The sequence below is a fragment of the Protopterus annectens genome, chromosome 5.part1 (assembly GCF_019279795.1).
Source record: "Protopterus annectens isolate FY-2018-M chromosome 5.part1, PAN1.0, whole genome shotgun sequence".
Taxonomy (NCBI): Eukaryota; Metazoa; Chordata; order Ceratodontiformes; family Protopteridae; genus Protopterus; species Protopterus annectens.
Genome location: NC_056736.1, coordinates 709,090,572 through 709,117,727, shown reverse-complemented (window position 1 = coordinate 709,117,727; position 27,156 = coordinate 709,090,572). Strand labels below are relative to the sequence as shown.

The window sequence follows — 27,156 nt, the reverse complement described above, 5'->3', positions numbered from 1 at the left end:
GGGTTTATATTTAAGCTGGTGAGCTTATCTATAAAGCCCGAGTGGGGTATTGTATCGAAGGCTTTTGCGAGGTCCAGGTAGGCTGTGTGGACCACCTTCCCCTCGTCAATGGCCTTGGTGACTGTTTCAAAGAAATCAACCAGGTTTAAGAGGCAGGATCTTCCCTTAACAAAGCTGAACTGGGTAGGATCCAGTGTTTGTAGGTCCCCAATATCTTTATTTATGAGGTCCATGATGATCCTTTCCATAGCTTTGCAGACCAAGCTAGTCAGGCTTATGGGGCAATAGTTTCCAGGATCCGTTGAGGCACCACCTTTATGGAGAGGGACCACTGCTGCTGTACGCCACTCTTTGGGCACATATCCTGTAGTAAGGCTGAGATTGAACAGTAGTTTTATGTTTGGGTTTAGCTCTTCTTGGAGTTCATGTAGGACGCAGCCCGGGACACCGTCTGGTCCTATTGATGCTGTGTTTTTTGCTTTGGAGAGGGCGGCTCTTACCTGAGCATCTGAGATGTCAGGGGCAGCACTCTGCTGGGATAGATATTTGCCCTTTGGTGGGAGGGGAGAAGTTTGCGCTGAACCTGTCAGCTAGGATGTTGGCAATGTCTGTGGGTTCGTGTATTTTTGTCATTTTGGACTAATTCTGAGCATATCTGGGAATTACCACCCAGGTTCCTAACATAACTAAAGAAAGCCTTGTGATTATCCTTAGTGTCCTGTGCAATTTTTCTCTCGAAGCTGGCCTTAGACAATTTTATGTGTGCCCGTAGTTTTTGCTAATACTGATCAGTGATGCCTTCCCTTTTGGGATTTTGCTCTATCATTTAGTAGCTTCCTCCTTCTATTGTATAGTTTGTTTATGGCTGGGTTCCACCAGACATGACGTCTGCCTTTGGAGGACTGGGTCTTGGTTTTATTTGGGATCGCATGATCCATGCATTCCTGAAGGTGTTCATAGAATGCGTTTATAAAGGATTCTGCGGTCTGGGCTGTATTTTCCACAGGCCCGGGGGCTTTGAAGGATTCCACCTCAGTTTTGAGGAGTGTGAAATTTGCTTTAGAGAAGTTTTTCACTGTGGTTTTCTGGGCAGGGGGTGGGGCCGGGATGTGAATATCCAGTGAGATTAGTTTATGGTCTGATCTTACCAGTGAGGGATACACTTCTGATCTGGAGCATAGAGTCCCCATGTTGGTGATGATCAGGTCCAGTATGTTTTCCCCTCTTGTGGGAGTGGTAACAAGTTGTTCCATAGCATTTGAGTTTATAAGTTCTAGGAACCTTTGGGCTAGGGTGTTGGAGCTAAAGTAATGCTCCCAGTCTATGTTTGGGTAGGTGAAGTCACCCAATATAATGGTGTTTGGAGAGACCTTCATATTTTCCAGTGTTCTCAGGAAGGCCGAGTGGGGTTCCTGGGTTTGGGAGGGTGGTCTGTAGCAGGCTATAAACTGGAAGGCAGTTTTACCCACTGTTAGTTGCACATGGATAGTCTCTGATGCTTCGTGCTTTGCCACCAACCTGGAGGTGTGGGTATCTTTGATGAATATCGATACTCCTCCTCCTTTTGTGGTTCAGTCCAAGTTTTGGGGCCGAAAAGCATGGTATGAGGTATAACCTGGTAGTGCTGGGGTGCTCTCGGGAGCCCTGAACCAGGTTTCTGTTACTGCACAGATATCGATGTTCTCCATGCTAAGGAGAGTTTCGAAAAGGCATCTTGAGGTTTAGACTTCTGGCGTTGAGTAGCATTACTCTTAGTTTCTTATCCCTTGTGATACCTATGGAGGTGGGTTTGTCTTTTGAGCCTTGCCTAAAAAAGGCACTATGGGGGTAGCAAGAACCTTTGCCAATATCTGAAAGCCCAGGGGTGACAGGTGCAAGCCGTCCCTAGCGAAGCATCGTGGCTTGTCGAGCATATCATCCCAAGCTGACAGGCATTGGATCCCCTTTGAATGACACCAGTACTTAAGCCAATTGTTGAAATTGATCATCTTGTCTTCATATTTTGGCATCATTCTTGGTGAGGATAAGATGCTACTCAAGGTCAGGGTCATACCGGCCTGGGCTACATGCTCAGAGAGCTCCTTTATGTTTCTTTTCATGTAGTCTAGGGTGGTACGTCTCAGGTCATTCACACCAGCATGGACAATGACTGAGTCATATTTGTACTTGCCTTGGAGTGACCTGAGTGCTTGTGTTATGTGGCGGATCCTAGCGCCCGACAGGCTGCTCACCGTGACCCTCTCCTTGTTCAGCCTGGTGAGCGGGATGTCAGTGTGCCTGACGATAGAGTCACCTATTACAAGTGTATCAGGTGTGTTGTTTAGTCTTAAGGGCTGTGACTGTTCGGCACACTGGCTTTGTGAGATATGTGTTGCATGTGTTTTGTTTTGGGGTAGCGGCTGCTTGGGTGTCTGCTTTGGAGGTCTCTGCTGCTTCGGCTGATCTTTATTTAGAGCCTCCGAGTATGTTTTTGTGTGATTATGTGTTTGGTTTGCTGTCGTGGTAGGTCTATGTGAGACTGGAATTGTAGTGAGTGTGGTTTCCTTCTCCTCCTGACTGGTTATGACAGTACTGAGTTGAGAGAGCTTAGCCTCCAGTTTGGCTATATAGTTGCATCTCTCACATGTGTTGGAATTTGTTGGGAGGAGGAGAGGGTTGTCTGTGTACATGAGACAGTTGTAACATTGCCTCAAGATTCCCAGATTCACCAGCTGGACCGGAGAGGAGATTGACAACTGACCTTTGGACATGCTAGAATAATATTGGGAATTCCTTAATAATTGAAAACCAGGGCCAGTGGGGAGTGAGGGTGTAGTGCTTTTAATTTTTAGTGCTGACTTATATAATTGCTTTAGTGAGCAAGTGCCAGGTAACTTAAGTGCAATGTGTTACAGGTAACTTAAATGCAAAAACGACAAACAGTAACTTTCTTTCAAGTGAAACAAGGAAATAAGTACAGTAAGCAATGCAGATATCACTAGTGATCCACAGAAGCGCTGAGAAGCCGTGTATTAGGTGGAATTAGCATTCCAGGGAAATAACAAGCAAACAAACAACAAGCATATAATAAACAAAGCTAGATTCAGCAGGCCTGGATCTAGTCTATGCTACAGCAAACAAGGTGTACCAATTTCAGTAAGATACAGTTCAAATATTCAGGCACTATAAACCTTTAACCAGAAATTCCCAGCTCAGAAGGGCAGAGTCCAGCCTCTTCTCCCACAAGAGTGCAGACCACCAGGGCCGGTGTTAGCATTTGGGTGGCCCCCAGCAAATGTCAAGTTGGGGGCCCCCTAGGCACTTCCAGTATAAGTATCATTCTATCATTGCCACCCCTCCTAAGACACCTTTTAGTTTGTGCTGCAAAGTTTTAGGAGTAGTACGTACAGACAGACCTGTAGCTACAAGCTCTTACATTACAACAGGCCTATATACCACACTATGTTGATCTGTCTAACAAAGGGACACTTACAGTTATTGGTATTTAGTTGCAACAGTGATACATTGCAATAACTCTATGTACAGGTCTGGAATTAAATGAACTGATGACTAGGCCTACCATTTCAACAGCCTCCACCCCCCAGTCCTCTCCTCTGACCCCCCCCCCCCGGTTTTTGGCTTCCCATACTATGGACATTACTTTTTTCTTCCTTTTCTCACATTTTGCCTTACTCTTACCTTTTTCAAAAAGCCATAATTTTGTATATGCTCTGAAGTGCATTTTAAAGTTTTTTTCTTTTTACGCAACCATTTCATCCAGTAATGGCTTGAACAAAAATTATGATTAAGGGAAGAAATTCACTGTTGCTGTTCAACTTTAGTTTTCCTTGCATCCTTTCAACACTCTTTCCTGAACAACACAGCCCAGTAATAATCATTTAGGAAATAACTCAAATAACCAGGGGCCCAAGAAGCCGTAGGAACCAAGGGCCCAAGAAGCCGTAGGGTTACAGATGGTCAGCGGTGCATTTTAGAGCATATTCTCAGCATTTTACTCCAATGGTGGCCTAAAGAAAAATCACGAAAAAAAAAAAGAATTTCAGTCTTATTTATTCTTTAAATTGCCTTAGTCATATATTTCAAGTGATAGCTGACATACATATGCATAGCATGCTTCCTCACCTGTAACCCTCAAAGGCAGCCCCATGTATATGTGCCTGATGTATGACTGTGAGAATGATTTCAGTAATATATTCTATTTTGTTGGTCCTAGACAGTACACCACCCCTACACAAGCTATAGTAATCTTCTTTTTACACATCTGAGGTCTGTGAGAAAAGTAAATAAACAATGACCACACTGTCCTCAGCACAAACACAAGCCCCCCATAACGTACAGCAGCTTTCTGTACACACACACATTTGTGCAAGGGCTGGTTTTAGAATGGCTGTGGTTGAAACCAAAGGCTTTTATCAGCTTTATCCTAAAATGGTCATATCTCAGCACTCTTCAAGTTAAACAGCTCAATCAGAAAATTGATAATTTTTTCTCCTGATTTTTCTTCAACCAGCAACAGCTTTTCTGGGGTCCCTACAGAGTCAAAGATGATTAAGGGAGCCCCCAATATCCATTTATGCAGTCTGGTGAGTGGGGGACACTGAATGTTCTGTGATATATTTTATGTCTTACTTTTGAAATTGAATTACTTGTTAGGCACATTTTTACTGATACCCAGAAGAATAATGTCTGTGTCCTGGCATTATTGGGTGCATGCACATATAAAAATCAGTGATATTTTTTACATACACACATGGACACACAGAAGCATAAGCCATAGTGGTACTAGTTTTGTACTTATTTCAGCAAATAGCAATACATTGTGCAACACTGGTACTGCCACACCAGATCAGTAACTGCTGTTTAGCGGTCATCAAACAGCAGCAGGGGTAAGTCACTTATTTCCCTCATTGAGGAGTAATGCATACCTGTCACTGGCCCTGATTTCACATACCTGTCACTGTCCCTGATTTCACATACCTGTCACTGTCCCTGATTTCACATACCTGTCACTGGCCCTGATTTCCCATACCTGTCACTGTCCCTGATTTCACATACCTGTCACTGGCCCTGATTTCACATACCTGTCACTGGCCCTGATTTCACATACCTGTCACTGGCCCTGATTTCAGACCTTCCCTGATTGTGTTCATGCTTTTGCTTTCTTCTTCGTAAAAAGTTTGATTTGCTGGTAAATACTTCAGGATTACAGTCAATCAATCCAGACATCTGAGTTTTATAATTATTGTCCAAAAATACATGTTGATGTAAAAGGTGTTATTCTATTAATTTCTTAAGGAAATTAGAGTAATATTTAAAATGCAGTCCTGATTCTGAGCCTTTATTCTATTATTTTTGGGATTGCACTGAATTCTTAAGCAAAGAAATTAAGAGTTATAATATCTGGTGTTCTGCTTGTATTTATAAAACTCCCTGCAAGAGAAAATCATCCTTGATGATCGGAAGTATCAGCTCTTCTTAAAATCCAAAATTTGCACTGACATAAGTCACTCTGGGCTGCTGATCTCTGTGGTGCTTACCTTGGTCACTCTGGGCTGTTGATCTCTCTAGTGCTTACCTTGGTCACTCTGTGGTCACTCTGGGCTGCTGTTCTCTCCAGTACTTACCCTGCTCATGTTCATTATCAGCTTCATTCTAACAGGGTCATATCACAGCCCTGTTCAGGTTAAAGAGCATAATTAGTAAATTAATACATTTTTTTCTTCCACATTTTTCCCCAACCAGCAATGGCTTTTGTGGGGCCCCCACACAGTTAAGGATGATTAAGGGGAGGCCTGCAACCACGGGTATAGTAGGGACCTAAAGCTGGCTATGTAGTTAGCTTCAGTGGAGAAAATGTCCAACAGCAGGGGTTAACTAAGCCAGGGGCACTATGTCAGTGGTAAAATATTTAATGGAATTCTGATGCCTGTCAGTTGACAAAACACTGTTAATATGACCAGAAATATCTTTGAATTTTAAAGGGGATATAAATAAGAGTTATTATCCATGTGGTTTATTAAGTATACAAGAATGCTGTACTAGCTTTTGTTGGTTTGACAGACATGTTACAAAACATTAGGATAAGATAACTTGCTGTGGTTGGGGGCCCCCAGGGAACAAGGGGCCCCCAGCGACCGCAGGGTTCGCTGGTGCCTAAAGCCGGCTATGAGACCACAAACCTTCTTAATGTAAAATAACTGGCCTGAAGCCCAAGTGCTTAAACCTGAACGAATACACTTTAAGAATAACAGACACTGGGCTCTCAATCAGCAGTTCCCAACTTAGAAGGATGAAAGCTACCTGTCCTGCCACCACAGTGCATGCCACAAACCTTCCTAATGTAAAACAACTGGTCTGAAGCCCAAGTGCTTAATCCAAAAGACTTAGAATGATAGCTACACTTTAATCAAGTTACTACCAAGCAGTAATAAATACAATTGAATACTTTAGAGAATGCCTGGATTAGTGCTCAAGTTACACAAACAAAGCTAGATCCAGCAGGCCGGAATCCAGTCTATGCCACAGCAAACAAGGCGCACCAACTTCAGTAAGAAGCAGTTCAGATATGCATGCACTATAAGCCTTCAACCAGAAATTCCCAGCTCAGAAGGGCAGAGTCCAGCCTCTCCTCCCACAAGAGTGCAGACCACGAACCCTCTTAATGTAAAATAACTGGCCTGAAAGCCCAGGTGCTTAAACCAGAATTAATACACTTTTAGAATAACAGACACTGAGCCCTCAATCAGCAGTTCCCAACCTAGAAGGATGTAAGCTACCTGTTCTGCCACTACAGTGCAGACCACAAACCCTCTCAGCGCAAAACTGGTCCGAAGCCCAAGTGTTTAAACCAAAAGGCTTAGAATGAGTTACACCAAGCAGTAATAATACAATTGAGTACTTTTAAGATGATGCAAAAGTAAAAAAAGTAGGTAGAAACACAAGTACAGTAAAAGCAGATGAAATTTTTTTTTTTTTTTTTTTTCTGAACAAGTGCTGAGATCAAAGAAACAGATTTGAGTGCTGAAACTAGAAAACTGGCTAGTTATAAGAAAAAAAACTAAGCTAGAAGGCTTCCCTCCAACACAGAAGGGCTTGGGGGCTCAGAAGCCTACAAATAGTCTATACCACTTAACAGGAAAGGCAGGAAACAAGCTGAATTTTTTTTTTCTGTTTCCCAGATGCTCTCTTTGTACACAGTAGGAGTGCCTGAAATCAGAATGCACTCAGTTGAGTGAGCAAATGAGATGGGCCCAGAAGGAGTATCCAAACACAAATTTACAAGAGGGGCGGGCAGTTGCAAGGCCACTAAGATTAACACCAAAACAAAAACAAGGAGGGTGGGTGGGACTAAGTGAAGAGCAGAGTGAAAACTTCCAGTTCAGTTAATATTCCTTCCACACAGTTAAAATCAATTTAAATACTGTATTTTTTTGAAATAAAAAGAGCAGATAAAGGTACTTAAATTCCCTTATACGTCCAGTTGAATACAACAAGTTCTTAGCCGGCCAAAGCTGAGGTTTTTAAGCAGAAAATATTTCACACTGTACCACTTAAATAGGCAAGGACAGGAAATCAAAGAATGTGACTACCCCCACACCTGTAATTACTAGCAAATAACAAAATTCAGCAAACACTGACTAACTTCCAGTTCAGTTAATATTCCTTCCACACAGTTAAAATCAATTTAAATACTTAATTTTTTGAAAAAAAAGAGCAGATAAAGGTACTTAAATTCTCTTATACGTCCAGTTGAATACAGCAAGTTCTTAGCCGCGAAAGCTGAGGTTTTTAAGCAGAAAATATTTCACACTGTACCATTTAAATAGGCAAGGACAGGAAATCAAAGAATGTGACTACCCCCACACCTGTAATTACTAGCAAATAACAAAATTCAGCAAACACTGACTAACTTCCAGTTCAGTTAATATTCCTTCCACACAGTTAAAATCAATTTAAATACTGTAGTTTTGGAAAAAAGAGCAGATAAAGGTACTTAAATTCTCTTATACGTCCAGTTGAATACAGCAAGTTCTTAGCAGGCCAAAGCTGAGGTTTTTAAGCAGAAAATATTTCACACTGTACCACTTAAATAGGCAAGGACAGGAAATCAAAGAATGTGACTACCCCCACACCTGTAATTACTAGCAAATAACAAAATTCAGCAAACACTGACTAACTTCCAGTTCAGTTAATATTCCTTCCACACAGTTAAAATCAATTTAAATACTGTATTTTTTTTTTTAAAAAGAGCAGATAAAGGTACTTAAATTCTCTTATACATCCAGTTGAATACAGCAAGTTCTTAGCCGGCCAAAGCTGAGGTTTTTAAGCAGAAAATATTTCACACTGTACCACTTAAATAGGCAAGGACAGGAAATCAAAGAATGTGACTACCCCCACACCTGTAATTACTAGCAAATAACAAAATTCAGCAAACACTGACTAACTTCCAGTTCAGTTAATATTCCTTCCACACAGTTAAAATCAATTTAAATACTGTATTTTTTTGAAAAAAAAAAGAGCAGATAAAGGTACTTAAATTCTCTTATACGTCCAGTTGAATACAGCAAGTTCTTAGCTGGCCAAAGCTGAGGTTTTTAAGCATATTACATTGACATGAAATGGCTAGGCTTAAAATGACCTCCGGGTTGATAGCCTAGTCATCTCCTATGATCCTATGACCAGATTGTATTCTGCTTTCTTTCACATGTGCTTGAACCACTGTAATCTGTTCTCTTTGACCTTTCCAGCAATTAGAGCTACTTTGGCTTCTGCTGTTATATCATCATTTCTTTGTCTGTCCCAGATTGTGCATTCTAACACTCATCTCAGGCACTTCATTTCCATCACCTCTAGCTTCCTCATCTGCTCTACCTTTACTGCCCAGGTTTCTGTACCATACAGTACTACTGGTCGCACCACTGTTTTGTACACCTTTCTTTTCACATTCTTTGGCATTCTTCTGTCATAGACTACACCTGGCACTTTGTGTCATTTGGCTGCAGCCCCTCTCATTCTAGCTTTGCCCTCCTCATTCAGATTTCCTTTCTCCTTAACCACCCCTCCCAGAATCTTGAAGCTGTTAACCTGTTCCACTATTTTCCCTGCTATCTCAATTCTCAACTTCTTCTAATTTCTCTCATTTGCTGCCTTATCTATACTAAGTTTCGTCCCATGTGCCTTCACATTTGTATTCCATTCCCCTATCTTTTGCTGAGTTCTTGCTTAGAGTCTGCCTGTAATGCCACATCATCTGCATACAGCAGCTTTGTTGATCTGACCCCTCCAGCCCATTTTTAATATAGTCCATCACCAGCTTCAACATCAGTGCACTCAGAGCTGAACCCTGATGAACATCCACTCCCACTAGGAACCCCTCTGTAAGACCGAACATTATTCATACTTGACACATTGGATCCTTGTACATAGCCTGCACTAACTCTACCAATGATTCTGGCACTCTGAACCACCACAGGACTGCCAAAGACAGCTTTCTTGGGACCTTGTCATAGGCTTTCTTTAAGTCTAGGAATGCCCAGTGGGACTCTTTCCTCATCTCTAGCATATTCTGGACTGTCTGTCTCACTGCAATATTTGGGTCATTTGTGCTGCATCCTGATCTGCATCCAAACTGCTCATCTCCCATCTTACGTTCTACTTCTCTGCATATTCATTTATTGATCACCGTATTCAGAACTTTCACACAATGTGACAGAATTTGGTACCTCTGTACTGCCCACAGTTATGAATGCTCCATTTGTTCTTGAACACTAACACTATTATGCTTATTCTCCAGTCATCTGCCATATTCCTCTCTCTCCACACTGGTATAAGTACCATCAGGAGCCATTTCTCTCCAATGACATCCAACATCTTTTAGGTTTGTACTAAGCTAACTGCCCTTGTGAGCCATTGTAAGCCTAGCCAATTATCTCTTGTGAGACTCAAACCCTGCACCTTGTGTTTGTAAGGCAAACACCTTAACCATTAGGCCACCCTCTGCCTTTCATGTCCCATGGACTGGTGAGCAGGTTGTTGCTGGCAACCGTTATGAAGGGTGTTTGTCATACTTATCTTTCTGTTTTTTCCTTGTGACCTGATATAGTTTCTTTGTGCCACCTACTGAGTCACTTTCCAGAAGCTAATAGAGTATCTCTGATGCCTTGTTCTTTACTATTGCAACTCCTTTCTTAGCCTCTTTGCTAGCCAACTAGTATTCCTTCCTAGCGTGGTCCATGTTTTCTATCTCCCACTTTTTCCTGCACACTTTCTTTCTTTTCATGACTTCCTGGACTTCTGCATTCCACTAACAGCTTTCCTTATTTTATTTATTATTTATTTTACATTTGTTAACCGGGAGAGTCCGACTGGATACAGGTCCATTTTCAGCGGAGGCCCGGGGAGAAAAGCTCCAAGTACATAACAGACATATGAACATTGTTAATGCAAAAAAAGGAAGATAGTTGAGTTCTAAATACAATATAAAGATACATCACATCTTGGGAAAAAAAAAAAAACAACAGCAGCATATAAAAAAAACATAGTTCAGTTACAAAGGCGAGGTGCCTTGTTAAAAAGCGGTTAAGGATAGAGAGGTAAGAGAAGGGTAAATGATAGTGGTTAATCAGGTTTGGAACAGGGACATTGCCAGAGAGTATTGAGATGGGGTTTAAGCTTTTTTTTGAATTGTAGGAGTGAGGGTTCTGAGGTGAGCATGGTCGGTAGGGAGTTCCACATTTTACCTTCAAAGTTTGAGAATAGAGAATCCACCTTACTGTTCTGTAGTATTCACACATGCTGTTAGCATAAATCCAAAGTAGTTCCAATGGTGGGAATGTGGTACTTAGCATTAATTCAATGTAGTTCCAACACTGGGAGAGTAGTCCTTAGGATAAATCCAATGCAGTTCCAACACTTGGAGGGTAGTACTTAGGATACATATAATATAATTTCAACACTGGTAGAGTAATGCTTCACATAAATCCATTTCAGTTCCAACAGTGGGAGGGTAGTACTTAGGAAAATTCCAATGTAGTTCCAGCACTGACAGAACAGTATTTAGGATAAATCCAATGTAGTTCGAGCACACTGGTAGAGTAGCACTTAGGGTAAATCAAGTGTAGTTCCTACACTTGCAGAGTAGTAGATACAAATGTTCCTGGAGCACCATGAAGTACATGCCTTTAAATGGTCATGTTGTAATATACATACATAGCAATATTGAGTCATTAATTTCCTGATACCCCCTTTATGTAGTTCAGGGTTGTGGAGAAGCCGGATCCTATCATAGCACTCAGTGGGTGTAAGGCAGGTAAACCAGTTCTGGACAGGATGACAGTGTATTGTAGGACATGTGCAAGCACACACACATACAAGCATGCATCTGTGCAAACACATGCAGGTATACATGCACATGCGGACAGAGACAGCTAGAGAGACAGACAGACACAAGCATACCCACAAACACACACACACATGTGTGTGTGTGATATCAAGTCTCTGTACACACACACATGCAGACAAAGACAAAGAGACAGACACACACACACATACATACAGACACACACACACACACACACACACACACACACACACACACACACACACACACACACACACACGTAAACACAGATGTGCACATTTATGCACACATACAAGCACACATGCACATACAGATGAAGACAGAGAGACAGAGACAGAAATACACATACACCCAGACAGGCAGATAGACAGACACATGGACAGACAAACACAACCATACATGGGCACATCTGTCCGCACACACACACACACACACACACACACACGCAGAGAGAGAAAGAGACAGACACACAGAGATGCATATGCACAGACACACACATGCTCATGCACACGTGAGTCCACAAACACACACAGACACAGATACACGCTTTAATAATAGTAAGTCAGGATTTGCTACAAGCATGCTACTGTTTACAGCAGTGGATTGTGGGACACACTGGGCTATTTGTACTTGTGCTTGGCACTGTTGTCTCTGATCACACCATAGATAAGGCAAAAGATAATGAAAGAAGGTGTTAGCGGCAGAAAAACAGTACTAAAAAACGCAGCCTGTTCAGCAAAATAAGGCATGTTTTCACACAGAGGTAATATATACAAAACCAAACAGCAACCGCACTGTTTAACATTACAGTGACATACCTTGTCAGTGAATTTCACTTCGGGTTCAAAGTTCAAAGCCTAGATTCAAGCCAGTAATCCAGCAGTGAGTCTATGAGGCTTGAGGGGAAAGTTTGAGAGCTTTTCAAATATTCTGCAGCACAAACATTCAGTATACACAGGGTTGCCAGATTTGCAGCCCCCCAGGTAGGGACAAAAAAAAAAAAGAAGGTCTCTCGTGGCAAGTGAAGACCAAAAAAAAAAAGGTCTTCACGGCAAGTGAAGACCAAAAAAAAAAAAAGGTGTTCCGCATTAAAGAACAGTAGCTCAGTAGCTCAGTAGCTCAGTAGCTCTGCACTTAACATGGAGCTTCTCGTGTTTAATGCATTGCAGTCCCGCATTCAACACAAGTAGCTCTGTGTTTAGCGATTTTTGATTGGCCCGTATACCGGCATATGGGCCAATCAAAAACACGGAGCTTCTCGTGTTTAATGCGGAACACAAGAAGCTCCGTGTTTAGCAATTTTTGATTGGCCCGTATGCCCGGTATACGGGACAATATAAAAAAACAAAAACAACAAACAAAGCGGAGGCTGGCCGGGATTTAAACCGGCAGGGCGGGACTTGGGATCAGGCTGCTGATCTCGGGACAGTCCCACCCAAATAGGGACGTCTGGCAACCCTGAGTAGACAGAACTTGTGTTTTACATAGCATTGTCTTATTCTGTTTTCTACTCACATTTTCCACTTACAGTTCTATGTCATTCCTTTGTGGCATTATGGCACGTAAATATAGTTTGTAAATTAAATGTTATGCTGTATCCTTGACAAACAGCCTGCCTGCCCGCAGGTTCTGGTAGAGTTGTATTGGAGTTTGTGAGCAACCAGAAAGACCTTATCAAAACACAGACCATTTAGAATGCATTTTGCAGAGAATGGATTACTCATATGGAAAAAATGGACTTCTGTACACAGCAGTGAAATGCAAATCACTAGGTTATCTGCTTTAGCTGTAAGCTAAGTACCACTGAGATGTGGATTGATAAAAATACAGCTAAACATTGTCTACATTTTCCAGTGGTGGGCGGGCTTAACATTTCTTTAAATGTGCTGAAATTAAGCAGTAACATGACTGAATACTGCAGCTGACAAATACATGACTTTAATTTTTTTACTTCCACTTGTTTTAGAATATCACAGATAAACATAAGTAAGTCAGTGACATGATCTAAGAAGCATTAAATGCATTTATACAGGCAGAGTGGTTGTACAGTGGTTTAGCAGAGTAATATTTAACTGCTGTAAAAGAACAGACTATGCCCAGCCTACAGTGCATGACATACTAGGAAGTGAGTGTGCAAGCCAAGACAGATCACTTCAAGTAGACTTTCACTTCTCAAACTGATGAGAAACAAGAATGGATGTTTCAAGGAAAGGGACAAGATCTGAAAGTGGGCAGAACTTAATTGGTAAGCAGTAATATTAATTTTGATTTTACTAGATTGCTGTTAGCATTTGTCATCCATTTTTTACTCTGAACCGTTGTACATTTTTTTCTTCTTTAGTTTAGAAGTGTCTGGGTGCATTTCATAAAACTAGTGCCGTACAATGTATAATAAAATACATCTAGAGTGCTTTTATACTTAATTAGCAGTACTAGTGGAATTGCAGTAACCTTCCTAAATGTGTATCACATTTCCTGGGATGATGTAACAGAACGAAAGGTAATCCATTCACACCCCACCTTCCAACTATAAACAAATATTCTGCAGATGTAACTGTATAAAGAGAGAAACTATGTGTGATACAATGGCAGGTGAGTATTATTTTCCCAAACCCTAGTGCAAATATACTCCTATAGAGGTTAGACAGGTTTTTGAAGCTGTTAAGTAAAGCGTGATTTGTAAAGTGTGGAGAAATGAGTCATACATCATGGGATTTTCTGATAAATAATAGAGCATACACTGCACTTGTTTTCCTGAGTAGTGCCTGTATCACTTGGGTTACTGTAGCTGTACTACTAGCAACAGAACATTTCTGAAACAGTTGACAGACTCAGTGAAGTAAGTAAATCAGCTGTTCTGACTTCATCCACAAAAAAACTGAAGCGTTATATTCCTAGGGTTTTGTTAATCAGTGTAAGACGAATTTGGTAGTGTTTAGTACAGAACTCACTTATCGCTTTAGATTTCTTTTGTAAGATGCAAACATAATTCTCTCTATATGAAATTTTTATCTGTTTATTTTTATTTATTGACATTTGTATACAGGATAGTCCGACTGGGCAATAATCTGTTTTCAGCAGAAGCCGTGGGAGAAAAAAATCCAACATATTACAGCTACCGTTTATCATAAACGGATTTTATTGTCTGTGTGTCTAATGTGCATTATTTTAGGCTCTGGACACATTTCTCTGCATTTGTACACTAGGCCATCAATAACAATATGAAATTAACACTAGAAACATTGAATACAAATGAATACATAAATTGGCTCCTGCTAATCAAATCCTACAAATAGTAATGAGGAAATATAAACCAGTTTAAATAAAAAAGAAAATGCAAGCAACATCTTCAGAAGACTCTCTAAATGAATCCCATGAGACTGGAACAGTTTACTTCTGAAAGTAGAAAATTGCAGTGAGACGTTATTAACTGAGATGGTTAAGTTTCATGAAAGAAATGGGACAAGTTCATTTAAGGCACAGCCACTGGTATATTATAGACAAGCTTAATATTTAGTGGACTACAACAGTTCAAACAGTGGTGGAACTTGCTGGGCACTGCATGTATTTGAAGGTGAATGTCACCCCACCCCCACAAAAAAAAAATATATATATATATATATATATATATATATATATATATATATATATATATATATTTTAATGAGGAAACTCACTGTGCAAATATAACCATGATCTGAACAGTGACCCCTCACAGGGTAACCCTGAGTTGTGTTTGGAGTAAATATTTCCTTGTGTTTATAAAATATGGCATGTAAATGTGCAAATATGCTGTTACGTGTTGTAACACTGAACATGTCACCTGCTTCACTGCTTAAGTCATAAATTGTCAGGATTCAGCATTACTTTTAGTAAACAGATAATTTTTATTTCAAATAACATGGCAGCTCATCATAAAACATAACAAAAGAGCATGTCACACACACTACTGACTACTGTTCACAAATTGTAATGGGTTATGGTTAAGGTTACTTCTTAAAAGGGCTAACCTACACATTTGAATTAAGATATCAATGATGGTATAAACAGTTTATCAGCTGAATACCATTCATCATTAAATCTACCCTTTTTAAAGAAAAACTGCATTTTTCAAAATTAAGAACTATTTGGGGGCTCATATTTATGTTTTACATTTAACACTCTGGACTGAACCTGTGAAAGCATTAAATCATGGAATATAAACACTACTGTAGTGCACAAAACAATATGAAATGCAGTCAATATTTGCATAACTGTCTCTGTCACATGATTGTTATATATGAGGACTATGAGTAACTCTTGCACATCTGGAACCATGAGGACTGTGACACGTGTGCACTGGTACAGTAATCAAGAAGCCTCAATACTAACCACTAGCACCAGTGAGGGGTGTCCACATTGGGAAGATAACAAGTACACACACAGTACAGTACAATTTCCCTTAAGAGCACACAGAGATCACAGTCAGTCTGGGGCTGGTTTCTCCCTTTCTGTCTAGATCCCCAGTAGGACTCCCCACTGGCACAGCTATAGGGTACAGATCTCAGCTGAGTAGTCAAGCCCAAAACCTCCAGTATCCTCTCTGTCCAACCAGCCCTTCATGTCCCTGCCCAAGTAGCTGACACACACACTTTGAGATTTGGTTTATATACAAACAAACAGACAGTCCTAGAGAAGTCTGGCACAGGTTCACTAGCTATGCCCCCCTTCAGCCCAGGCTATAAGGTAGTAATCCACTGCCACCAACTACTCTTATCAGCTACTATAAAGGCCCTTAACAAAGGGTGGCCAATTCCACTGTGTAATATTACTATTATCCAAATAGTAAGTGTAACCCAGGGCTAAGGCTAATAGAGTGGCTTATACAGTATCACCAGATACATGCAAGTACTCTGACATCTTAAATTATATCTACACAAAACAGCCACAGTTAGGTTTAAAAATATTTAATAATAAATAATCAAAACACAAGACAATACATATTAGCTCAACACAATGACATTAGAGAGTTCAGAGATCACAGGAAAATACTTTAAAACAATATTGTAGGATAGTATGATATAAATAAAGAAAACAGCTAGACTAATCTGGCTATATTCCTATCTGTCTCTAAGATAAGCTATGTTCTAAATTCTACTTACAAGGCAAAGTGCTGGTGAGTTGTTGTTAGTTTCAGAACAAAATACAAAATGCTATTCTTACTTTCTGAGCTAGCCCTTAAATTGATAATCCATAATACTGCTGAGTCATTTCAGATTACATAATTCTTGACACTTCTACTTAAGTTTTCCAGGCTCACAGAACTTAAAAATTTAACATTTCTTTTTGTAATCTGTACCTGCCAGAAAGCTACGGCAAAAAAAGACACCTTACATGTAAAACCTAGTAATTGTCTCTGTCTTAGAACAACAGAAAGAATTTCCTAGCCCAGACATCCTGCCTCCTAGCTTGAGATCAAACAGTCATAAATTCCTTTGCTTATAAGTTTTCTTCCAGCAGGGTGCACTATGGTTACTTTTTTGAAGCTCAGAACATACAGTTTCTTACATTTGTCACACAAGCCTGTGGATCATATTAATATTTACAATGACAGAATTATTTATAAAATTCTATCTGGCTGGGCCGGCAGCCCCTCAGTTTTTCACATCCCCCCAAGAACTCAAGCTAGTTTTTCAAGTGTCCCTTGAGAAACGTTGCTTGAGAGGGTTGAGTCTATCTGGGTATACCTTATCCCATTCCCTGTCTTGACAGCCCATCTGTGTTGGCATTGCTAATCTCATTGCGGTGCAGATCTGCCATTATCATATGCTTGGAACCCTAGGCTCCACCTTAGTAACTTGACATTTTGCTGGCTGGCTCGATGTAACCATGTTAGGGGATTGTGATCTGTAACTACAGTGAATTTCCTTCCATACAGATAAGGCTGACGTTTCTGCACTGCCCACACTATGGCCAGACATTCCTTTTCTACAATTGCATAGCATTCCTCCCTGGGTTGGAGCCTACAACTGACATAAACCACTGGGTGCTCTTCTCCCTTTGAAGAAATCTGGCTAAGTACAGCCCCTACCCCATAGTTCAAAGCATCCACCTGCACAACAACTTATTTGCTGTAATCTGGACTGGCTAACACAGGGGATCCACCCTAAGCTTCATTAAGCTTCTGGAATGCCTGCTCACATGCTGTAGTCCACACTACCTTATCTGGCCTGTTTTTCCTTGTCAGTTCTGTGAGGGGAGCAGCTATGGTAGTATAACTGGGGAATAACTTTCTGTAGTACCCTGCTGTCCCTAAGAATGCCCTCACCTGCTTTTTGGTAACAGATGCAGGCTGTGCCTGAATGGCTTCCACTTTGGCAGGTTCTGGCCCGATCTTACCACTCCCCACTCTACGTCCCAGGTAGGAGACCTCTGCCATACCCACCTGACATTTGCTGGGCTTAATGGTCAACCCAGCACTCTGTAGCCTTCCCAGCAGCTCCCTGACATGCTGGAGGTGCTCTTTCCAGGAATGACTGTAGATGGCAATATCATCTAGGTAAGCAAGGGCAAAATCTCCTGCTCCTGGTAAGATATGATCTACCAGCCTCTGGAAAGTCACTAGGGCATTTGTTATCTCAAAGGGTATTTTTGTGAACTCATACCCACCCAGTGGCTAAAGGGCTTCATTTGTCCTAGGCATGAGTTAAGCATCTGACTCTGTGTGGCTATTTAATTTCCTGTAGTCCACACAGAGCCTGGTGCTGCCATCCTTCTTTGGCACCAGCACCACTGGTGAGGCCCAGGGACTGTTGGACTTCTGAATTAACCCTAGTTCCAACATTTCCTGTATCTCCTCCCTCACAGTCTGTTTGACTCTCTCAGGGACCCTGTAAGGGGCCTGCCTAATAGGCCTTTGAGATCCTGTATCCACCTGGTGCTGCATCAAGTGGGTGCACCCTGGTTTCCTAGTGAACATGCCCTCAAACTCCTGTAAAACAGCTCAGATTTCTCGAACCTGGGTAGGAGATAGCTGCTGGGGCATTGCTACCGCTTCCACTGAGGTGTCAGTCCAAGCCTCACTGAGGAGAGCAATCACCAGATCTCCCTCAGACTCCTCCTGTAATCCACTGCAAATAGCACAAGGGACTCCCTATCATGATAAGGTTTCATCATGTTAATGTGGTACAATTTGTGCCCCTGCCTCCTGCCGGCAGTTCCACTGTGTAGTTAACATCACTGACCTACTATACCATCTTATAGGGTCCCTCCCAGGCTGCCTGCAGCTTATGTCTGACAGGAATGAGAACCATTGCCTGCTACCCTACAGCATACTCTCTAGATCGAGCATTCCTGTCATAACAGAACTTTCTCTGCTATTGGACTTCTGCCAGGTTCTCCTGGGCCAAGCCCATGAGTTCCCTGAGCCTTGTCCTAAGGTTTAGGACATATGCCACAACAGACTCCTTGTGAGATTCACACTCACCTTCCCACTCATCTAAAATTAAATCTAGATGCCCCCTCACCCTATGCCCATACAGCAACTCAAAGCGTGAAAAAAAACATAAATTCTTGGGGAACCTCTCTGTAAGCAAACAACAGATGGGGCAAAAATATTATCCCACTCCCTCTTAAACTGGTCTGCAAATGCCTGTAGCATGGAATTGAGTGTAGAGTTTAACCTCTGAACAAGACCATTAGTCAGGGGATGGTAGGGGTGGTCTTTAGGTGCTTCACCCCACAGTACTTCCACAGACAAGCCAGCAGGTCTGAAATGAAATTGGCACCTCTGTCAGTCAGTATTTCTTTTGGAAAACCTACCCTGCTGAAAATCTCGAACAAAGCACTTGCCACCTTTTCTGCCTCAATGGTGGACAGAGCCACTGCCTCAGTTTATCTTGTAGCATAATCTACTATCACTAGGCTATACTTTTCCCTGTGGAACTTGGGGTAGTCAGAGGCCCCACAATATCCATAGCTACTCTCTGAAATGGCTCCTCAATCACAGGCAAAGGCATCAAAGGAGCTTTTACCTTGTCTCCTGCCTTGCCTACCTTTTGGCACTGCTCACAGGTCCTGCATTACCCTGTTGCATCGCTGGAAATCCCAGGCTAATAGACGTTCTGCATAATATGTCTCTTTGTACGTTTTATGCCATATGACCTGCAATGGGAATATCATGGGTTATGGCTAGAAATACCAGACAATAGGCTCTAGGCACTACCAACTGCTATATTCTCTCACCTAGCCCTTTCTCAGGGGTCCACTCTCTATGCAGTAACCCATTGTTCCAGTATACAGAATCCCCCTTCCCTTGAGAATCAGGTGCCTCACTAGCTACCTGTCTCAGGCCTTGTAATGTAGGGTCTGAGAGTTGAGCCTGTCTCAACTCTCTCTTTGTAACCTTTCCCAGCTCGCCTTCCACAGGATGTCTGACATCCTCTGACAGCGGTGCCTCACTGTCAGCCTGGGTACTACTACTCACCTCTACCTTTGCAGTCACTCTGTCCAAGGGAACATCAGTACCCACGAGCAGCTGTGGTTCACTTTCAGTCTCACTGCTACACGGTAGCTCACTCCCTGAAGCAATCACCTCACAAATCCTGGCTGCAAGTATGCGGACTGTCTGGGTTTTCCCCCAGGCTACCAGACCCACATGCTTGTCTCCTAGCCTGACTGCGTGTAACTGCATTAACACATGCTACTGCATTATCAAAATCCTTCCCTATCAGGACATCTGCAGGATGGTAGTTTGGTACACCTGTTGTCTCAAGACAACCTACTATTGGCATTTTATCATTCCCACCTACTGGCTCTCTGACCTTTTGTTCCCCATCTTGCCTCTGTGAACATCTATATGCCACATGGCCTCACTGGTTGCATTCAAAACATTTAACCCTAGGTCCTGGACATGTACCTGGATTAGTGGCTTCCCCAGCTACTGGCAGATTCTGTTGGGGCTATATGAGCTGCCCACCATGGGTTCCCTCAGACCCATAAGCAGCACTGGGTGTCCATTTCCTGTGCAGGGATGCCCTGCTTTCTAGGTATAGGTCTCCCTTCTTCCCTAACTCATCTACAGTAGAGCATTGTCTATCAGCTAACCAGATCTGCATGTCCTCAGGCAAAGTGCTAAGGGCTTGCTCCCTCACCAAAAGGTCTACCAGCCCTTCAAAAGTGGTGACTTAACATCCAGTCACCCACCTATGAAATCAGTGCTTAGTTCAGCAACATATTCACACACACTTACATCTGCCTTGCGTCTATGCACACAAAACTTTTTCCCATAAGCTTCAGGTGTTAGCTTAAAAAATTCTAGCAAACAATTCTTTGCAGCATTATAATTTTAAAAGTCATGCTCAGACACTTTGTAAAGTAAATCTGCAGCTTTGCCATGGAGTAAGGGGGTCAGGAACTGTACCCAGAGCCTTTGGTCAACATCATACTGTTTACATACTCTCTCAAACATATGAATGAAACTATCAAAATTATTCGCCTCTGTAAACTGTGGAAGAAATGTATTGACCTTTGTTGCTTCTGGGGTTCGGTTACTCCCTTCCCCATTACCTCCATGACTCTGGCGAAGAGTCAGCATCTCCTTTTCATTTTGCCTCTGCCTCTCCTTCTCCTCAGCTTCCAGGCGTAGCAGTTTCTCATTCTCCTCAGACTGCAGACATCGCACTTTCTCATTCTCAATCTCTAGATGCGTCAAGTCTCTCTGCTGCTTCTATTTTCAAATGCTTGGCCTCCAACTCAAGTCTCTTTAACTCCCGATGGATTTTTAAGTCCTCTATAGAAACGTTGAGTTGTCCATTCTCTGAGTGTTGTACATCTCCAGAGCCAGACTGATCATCCGCCTGGTTGCTATTTTCTGATACAGCTGGGACCAAAGCTGCAGTCGTATCTACTTTATTCAAGTTTCCATGCACCAGTCCTTTAGCCTGGCACATCTCAGCCAACTGGCTCCTTGTCAGCTTGCCATATTCATATGCTGACATGCTTGCCTGCTCTTCCTGGCTAACTAAGCTAAATAAATAAATAAAACAATTGTGATCTGAACTCTGAATGTTTACTGCATGGCTGATTTAGAGTACAAAAACACCTTCAGTGATCACTGTACACAGGCTACAGAAATTCAATGTTCACACCACTACAGGCCAATTGATATGTGATGTGGGTATCTGACCACTATCAAACAAACAATATTTGATGTGGATATCCCACCACTGCCAAACAATTAATATGTGATGCCCATGCACTGGCCCAGTAATCAAGGACCCTCAATTCTCACCACTAGTACCAGTGAGGGGCACCCACATTGGAAGGATAACAAGTACACACACAGTAAAGTACATAGGTTCATAGGTTCATAGGTAGGTACTAGGCTATCTGCCCAAAGGCATTTATAAGCCTAGCCGGAATGTGTTGGCATTCGCCACCCCCTTAGATTAGTTCCCTGTGCCTCTGTCTAGCAGAGCCATTGAAGTGATTCCCTGGGGTAAACTTTCTGTTTCCCATCCACTCGTCAAGGTTTCTCTTGAAGAGAGTTAGCAAGGAGCTCTGCCTAATGTAGATTGGAATCTTGTTCCAGAGCATTGGAAGCCTCTGGGACAGGAATCTATCCCTCCAGCATGTCCTATTTATTGTTGTGGTGCGGTTTCAATCCCTGGAGCGTGTGGCTCGAGGGGATATTTTTTTTTTAGGTGGAGCATGTCCATCAATTCTGGTTTGGACTTGGCCTTGTATGTCAGGCAGAGATCACCTCTGAGTAGGCAGTATGCAACCGAGTACAGCTGGAGTTTCTTCAGTCGAGCTGCATAGGGCATCTGCTTGAGGCCAGTGATCCTCTTGGTGAGGTACTTCTGTGGTCTTTCCAGTTGTTGTAGGTGTCTTGTAAGGTACATCCCAAATGGGGCATTGTACTCTATGATGGGTCTGATGAGTGAAGCATAGAGGGGCCCAATGACCTCTTTTGATCTGGATGCAAACCCTTTTGTGATTAGGTGGGCCACATAGAAGGATCTTCTAACCACTTTGGCAATGTGATTATCAAAGGAGAGGTTACTATGTACTTGGGTTCCCAGATTCCTTATTACGTCTTCCGTATTTAGGGGGCTACCACCTATGTGGTAGTTTGTGGGTACTTTGTTTTATTCCAAAGGAGATGACTATGCACTTTTTGGCATTTAGCTTGAGGCCATGGTTTTGATACCAGGTATCTGTCACAGTGAGACCCTTTTGGAGGATGTCTGTGTCAGCTGGAGAGTCAATTATAGCCCCTAGTTTGCAGTCATCTGCAAACACCACTTGTAACTGGTTTAGAGTCAGACATAGCTCCCGCAACTCTTACCATGTGGGTTCTGTCTGTGAGCCAGTTGGCAACCCATCTCGTGATGTAAGGGTTTATGTTCAGGCTGGTGAGCTTGTCTATAATACCTGAGTGGGGAATGGTGTGAAAGGCCTTTGCAAGGTCTAGGTAGGCTGTGTGGATCATCTTTCCCTCGTCTATAGCCTTGGTAACTGACTCAAAGAAGTCCACCAGGTTTAGGAGGCATGATCTTCCCTTAACAAAGCTGAACTGGGTAGGGTCCAGTGTTTGGAGGTTTCCAGTGTCTCTGTTAATGAGATCCATGATGATGCGCTCCATAGCTTTGCAGACCAAGCTAGTCAGGCTTATAGGGTGATAGTTCCGTTGTGGCTCCACCTTTGTGGAGTGGAATAACTGTTGCTGTGCACCACTCTGTGGGCACGTAGCTTGTGGAGAGGCTGAGTTTAAACAGTGTGTTTAGGTGAGGGGTTAGTTCATCTTTGAGCTCATGTAGGACGCAGCCTGGGACATCGTCCAGTCCCATTGATGCTGTGTTTTTGGCTTTGGAGAGGGCTGTTTTAACCTGAGTGTCTGTGATTTCAGGGACACTATATTCTTCTGGTATAGTTATGGGCCCTTTTGGGGATGGGGGGGTGAAGTTTGCACTGAACCTGTCTGCCAGGATGTTGGCTATATCGGTTGGTTCTGTGTATTTTGTGCCATTCTGCACTAACTCCAAGCAGATATGAGAATTGTCACTTAGATTCTTGACATAGCTAAAGAATGCCTTGTGGTTATCTTTGGAGTCCATGGCAGTTTTTCTTTCGACGCTATCCTTGGATGATTTTATGAGGGAATGTAGTTTCTTGCTGATACTGATCAGGGATGTCTTCCCTTCTTGAGATTTTACCCTTTTCTGTACTAGTTTCCTCCTTCTATTGTATAGCTTGTTTATGGCAGGGGTCCACCAGACTGGTTACCTTTTCTTGGAGGAGTGAGTCTTGGTTTTGTTTGGGATAGCATGATCCATGCATTCTTGTAGGTGCCTGTAGAGTGCATTAGTAAAGGATTTTGCAGCTTGGACAGCGTTATCCTTTAGCATGGGGGGTTTGAAACGTCTCACCTCTGTCTTAAGTAACGTGAAGTTTGCTTTCGAAAAGTTTTTCACTGTGGTTTCTTTGACTGGGGGGGGGGGGGATGTGGATATCCAGAGTGATTAGTTTATGGTCAGATCTAATCAGTGAGGGGTTGACCTCTGGTGTGGAACACCGGTCGCCCATGTTGGTGATGACCAGGTCCAATATGTTGTCACCTCTGGTGGGGGTGTTGACCAGTTGATCCAGGGTGTTTGAGTTCATAAATTCTAGGAAATGTTGGGCAAGGGAGTTTGTATTTGAGTAGTTCTCCCAGTTAATGTTTGGGTAATTGAAATCACCCAATATCAGGGTGTTTGGTAGGACCTTTATGTTTCCCACTGTTTCCAGGAATGCAGAGTGGGGTTCCTGGGACATTGTGGGTGATCTGTAGCAAGCTATAATTTGAATAGCAGTTTTGCCTATTGTTAGTTGCATGTGGATGATCTCTGAAGCATCGTGCTGTGCCACTAACCTGGAGGTGTGGGTACCCTTGATGAATATGCATACCCCCCCGCATTTTGTATTTCGGTCTGGGTTTTGTGGCTGAAATGTATGGTATAAGTTGTTGCCTGGTAGTGCTGGGGTGCTCTCTGGAGCCTTAAATCCGTAATCTGTTACTGCACATATATCAATTTTCTCCATACTGAGGAGTGCCACAAGTGCATGCATTTTGAGATTTAGACTTCTGGCATTGAGTAGCATTACCCTTAGTTTTTTGTTACTTGTGCTGTTTATGGTGGTGGGTTTGTCTTTTGAGCCTTGCCTAAAAAAGGCACTATGGGGGTGGCAAGAGCCTTGGCCAGTATTTGAAAGCCTGAGGGTGACAGGTGCAAGCCATCTCTAGTGAAGCAGCGTGGCTTGTCGAGCATGTCTTCCCAGGCTGACAGACACTGGATACCCTTTGAATGACACCAGAAGCTTAGCCAATTGTTGAAATTGATAATTTTGTCTCTATACCATGGTATCATTCTTGGTGAGGGCAGGATGCTACTCAGGGTTAGGGTCATACCAGCCTGGGCTACGGGATTAGAGAGCTCCTCCATGTCTCTTTTCATATAGTCCAGAGAGGTACGGCTCAGGTCATTCACACCAACATGGACAATGACAGAGTCATTTCAATACAATAGAATACAGAGTCATTACAATTTCTCTTAAGAGCACATAGGATGACAGTCAGTTTGGGGATGGTTTCTCCCTTTCTCTCCAGATCCCCAATAAGACACCCCACTGGCACAGCCACAGGATTCAGATCTCAGATGAGTAGTTAAGCCAAAACCATCAGTACCCTCTCTGTCCAACCAGCACTTCGTGTCCCTGCCCAAGTAGCGGACAAACACACACTTTGAGATTTGGTTTATATACAAACACACAGACACTCCTGGGGAAGGCTGGCACAGATTCACTAGCTATGCCCCCTTCTGCCCAAGCTATAAGGTAGTAATCCACTGCCACCAACTACTCTTATCAGCTACTATAGGTTCATAGGTTCATACTAGGCTATCTGCCCTAGGGTATTTATAAGCCTAGCCAGAGTGTGTTTGGCTTTCGCCACCCATTTTAAATTAATTTTGCTATGCCCTTTTTCGAGGTTAGTATACTGTGCCTCTGTCTAACAGTGACACTGAAGTGATACCCGGGGTAAACCTACGATCTCCCATCCACTCATCAAGATTCCTCTTGAAGAGAGTCAATGAGGGACTCTGCCTAACCTGGACTGGGATTTTATTCCAGAGTGAAGGGAGCCTCTGGGTTATGAATCTGTCCCTCCAGCATGTCCTATTTATTTCAGTGCTGAGGTTCAAGTCTCTCGAGCGCGTAGCTCAATGGGATTTGGATTTTTTGAGATGCAGCATGTCCATTAATTCCAGGTTGGACATGGCTTTATACGTCAGGCACAGATCGCCTCTGAGCAGGCGGTATGCCACTGAGTAGAGCTGGAGTTTCTTTAACCGGGCAGCATATGCCATCTGTTTGAGCCCTTTGATCCTCTTGGTGAGGTACTTTTGGGGTCTTTCCAGTTGCTGCAGGTGTCTGGTAAGGTACATCCCAAAAGGGGCATTGTACTCAATTATGGGCCTGATGAGGGATGGGTAAAGAGGCACGATGACCTCCCCTGATCTAGATGTGAATCCCTTCATGATTAGGTGGGCTATATAAAATGTTTTTCTAACCACTTTGGCCACATGGTTGTCAAATGAGAGATTGCTATCAACTTGGGTCCCCAGGTCCCTAATTACGTCTTCTGTACTTAATGGATTACCACCTATGTGGTAATTTGTGGGCACTTTGTTTTTGCCAAAGGGGATGACTATACACTTTTTGGCGTTTAGCTTGAGGCCATGGCTCTGGCACCAGTTGTCTGTTTCCATGAGGCCCTTTTGGAGGATGCTTGTGTCGGCTGGAGAGTCGATTATGGCGCTCAGTTTGCAATCATCTGCGAACTAAGTCAGCCACAGTCCTTCTGTGTTGGCCTGTACCTCCAAGAAATATATACCGAACAAGAGAGGTCCCAGGACTGAGCCTTGTGGGACGCCACTTGTAACTGGTTTGGAGTCTGACATGGCTCCAGCAATTCTAACCATGTGGGTTCTGTCCTTGAGCTAGTTTGCAACCATCTAGTGACATAGGGGTTTATATTTAAGCTGGTGAGCTTATCTATAATGCCCGAGTGGGGTATTGTATCGAAGGCTTTTGCGAGGTCCAGGTAGACTGTGTGGACCACCTTCCCCTCGTCAATGGCCTTGGTGACTGTTTCAAAGAAATCGACCAGGTTTAAGAGGCAGGATCTGCCCTTAACAAAGCCGAACTGGGTAGGATCCAGTGTCTGTAGGTCCCCAATATCTTTATTTATGAGGTCCATGATGATCCTTTCCATAGCTTTGCAGACCAAGCTAGTCAGGCTTATGGGGCGATAGTTTCCAGGATCTGTTGAGGCACCACCTTTGTGGAGAGGGACCACTGTTGCTGTATGCCACTCTTTGGGTACATATCCTGTAGTAAGGCTGAGATTGAACAGTAGTTTTATGTTTGGGTTTAGCTCTTCTTGGAGTTCATGTAGGACGCAGCCTGGGACACCGTCTGGTCCCATTGATGCTGTGTTTTTGCTTTGGAGAGGGCGGCTCTTACCTGAGAATCTGAGATGTCAGGGGCAGCACTCTGCTGGGATAGATATTTGCCCTTTTGGTGGGAGGGGAGTTTGTGCTGAACCTGTCAGCTAGGTTGTTGGCAATGTCTGTGGGTTTGATGTATTTTTGTCATTTTGGACTAATTCTGAGCATATCTGGGAATTCCCACCCAGGTTCCTAACATAACTAAAGAAAGCCTTGTGATTATCCTTAGTGTCCTGTGCAATTTTTCTCTCAAAGCTGGCC

At 42.8% G+C, this 27,156-nt stretch overlaps 1 protein-coding gene across 1 annotated transcript in view; it reads left to right on the top strand.

Annotated features, from left to right (window-relative positions):
- Nucleotides 1–13,485: 13,485 nt before the first annotated feature.
- LOC122803611 (stomatin-like) overlaps nucleotides 13,486–27,156 on the top strand; it is a 264,536-nt gene continuing 250,865 nt past the window's right edge. The window contains exon 1 of the mRNA XM_044073337.1: nucleotides 13,486–13,607. Within this exon, the coding sequence (XP_043929272.1) occupies nucleotides 13,556–13,607 (52 nt within the window). The 5' untranslated portion in view covers nucleotides 13,486–13,555. The remainder of the gene's footprint in view (nucleotides 13,608–27,156) is intronic.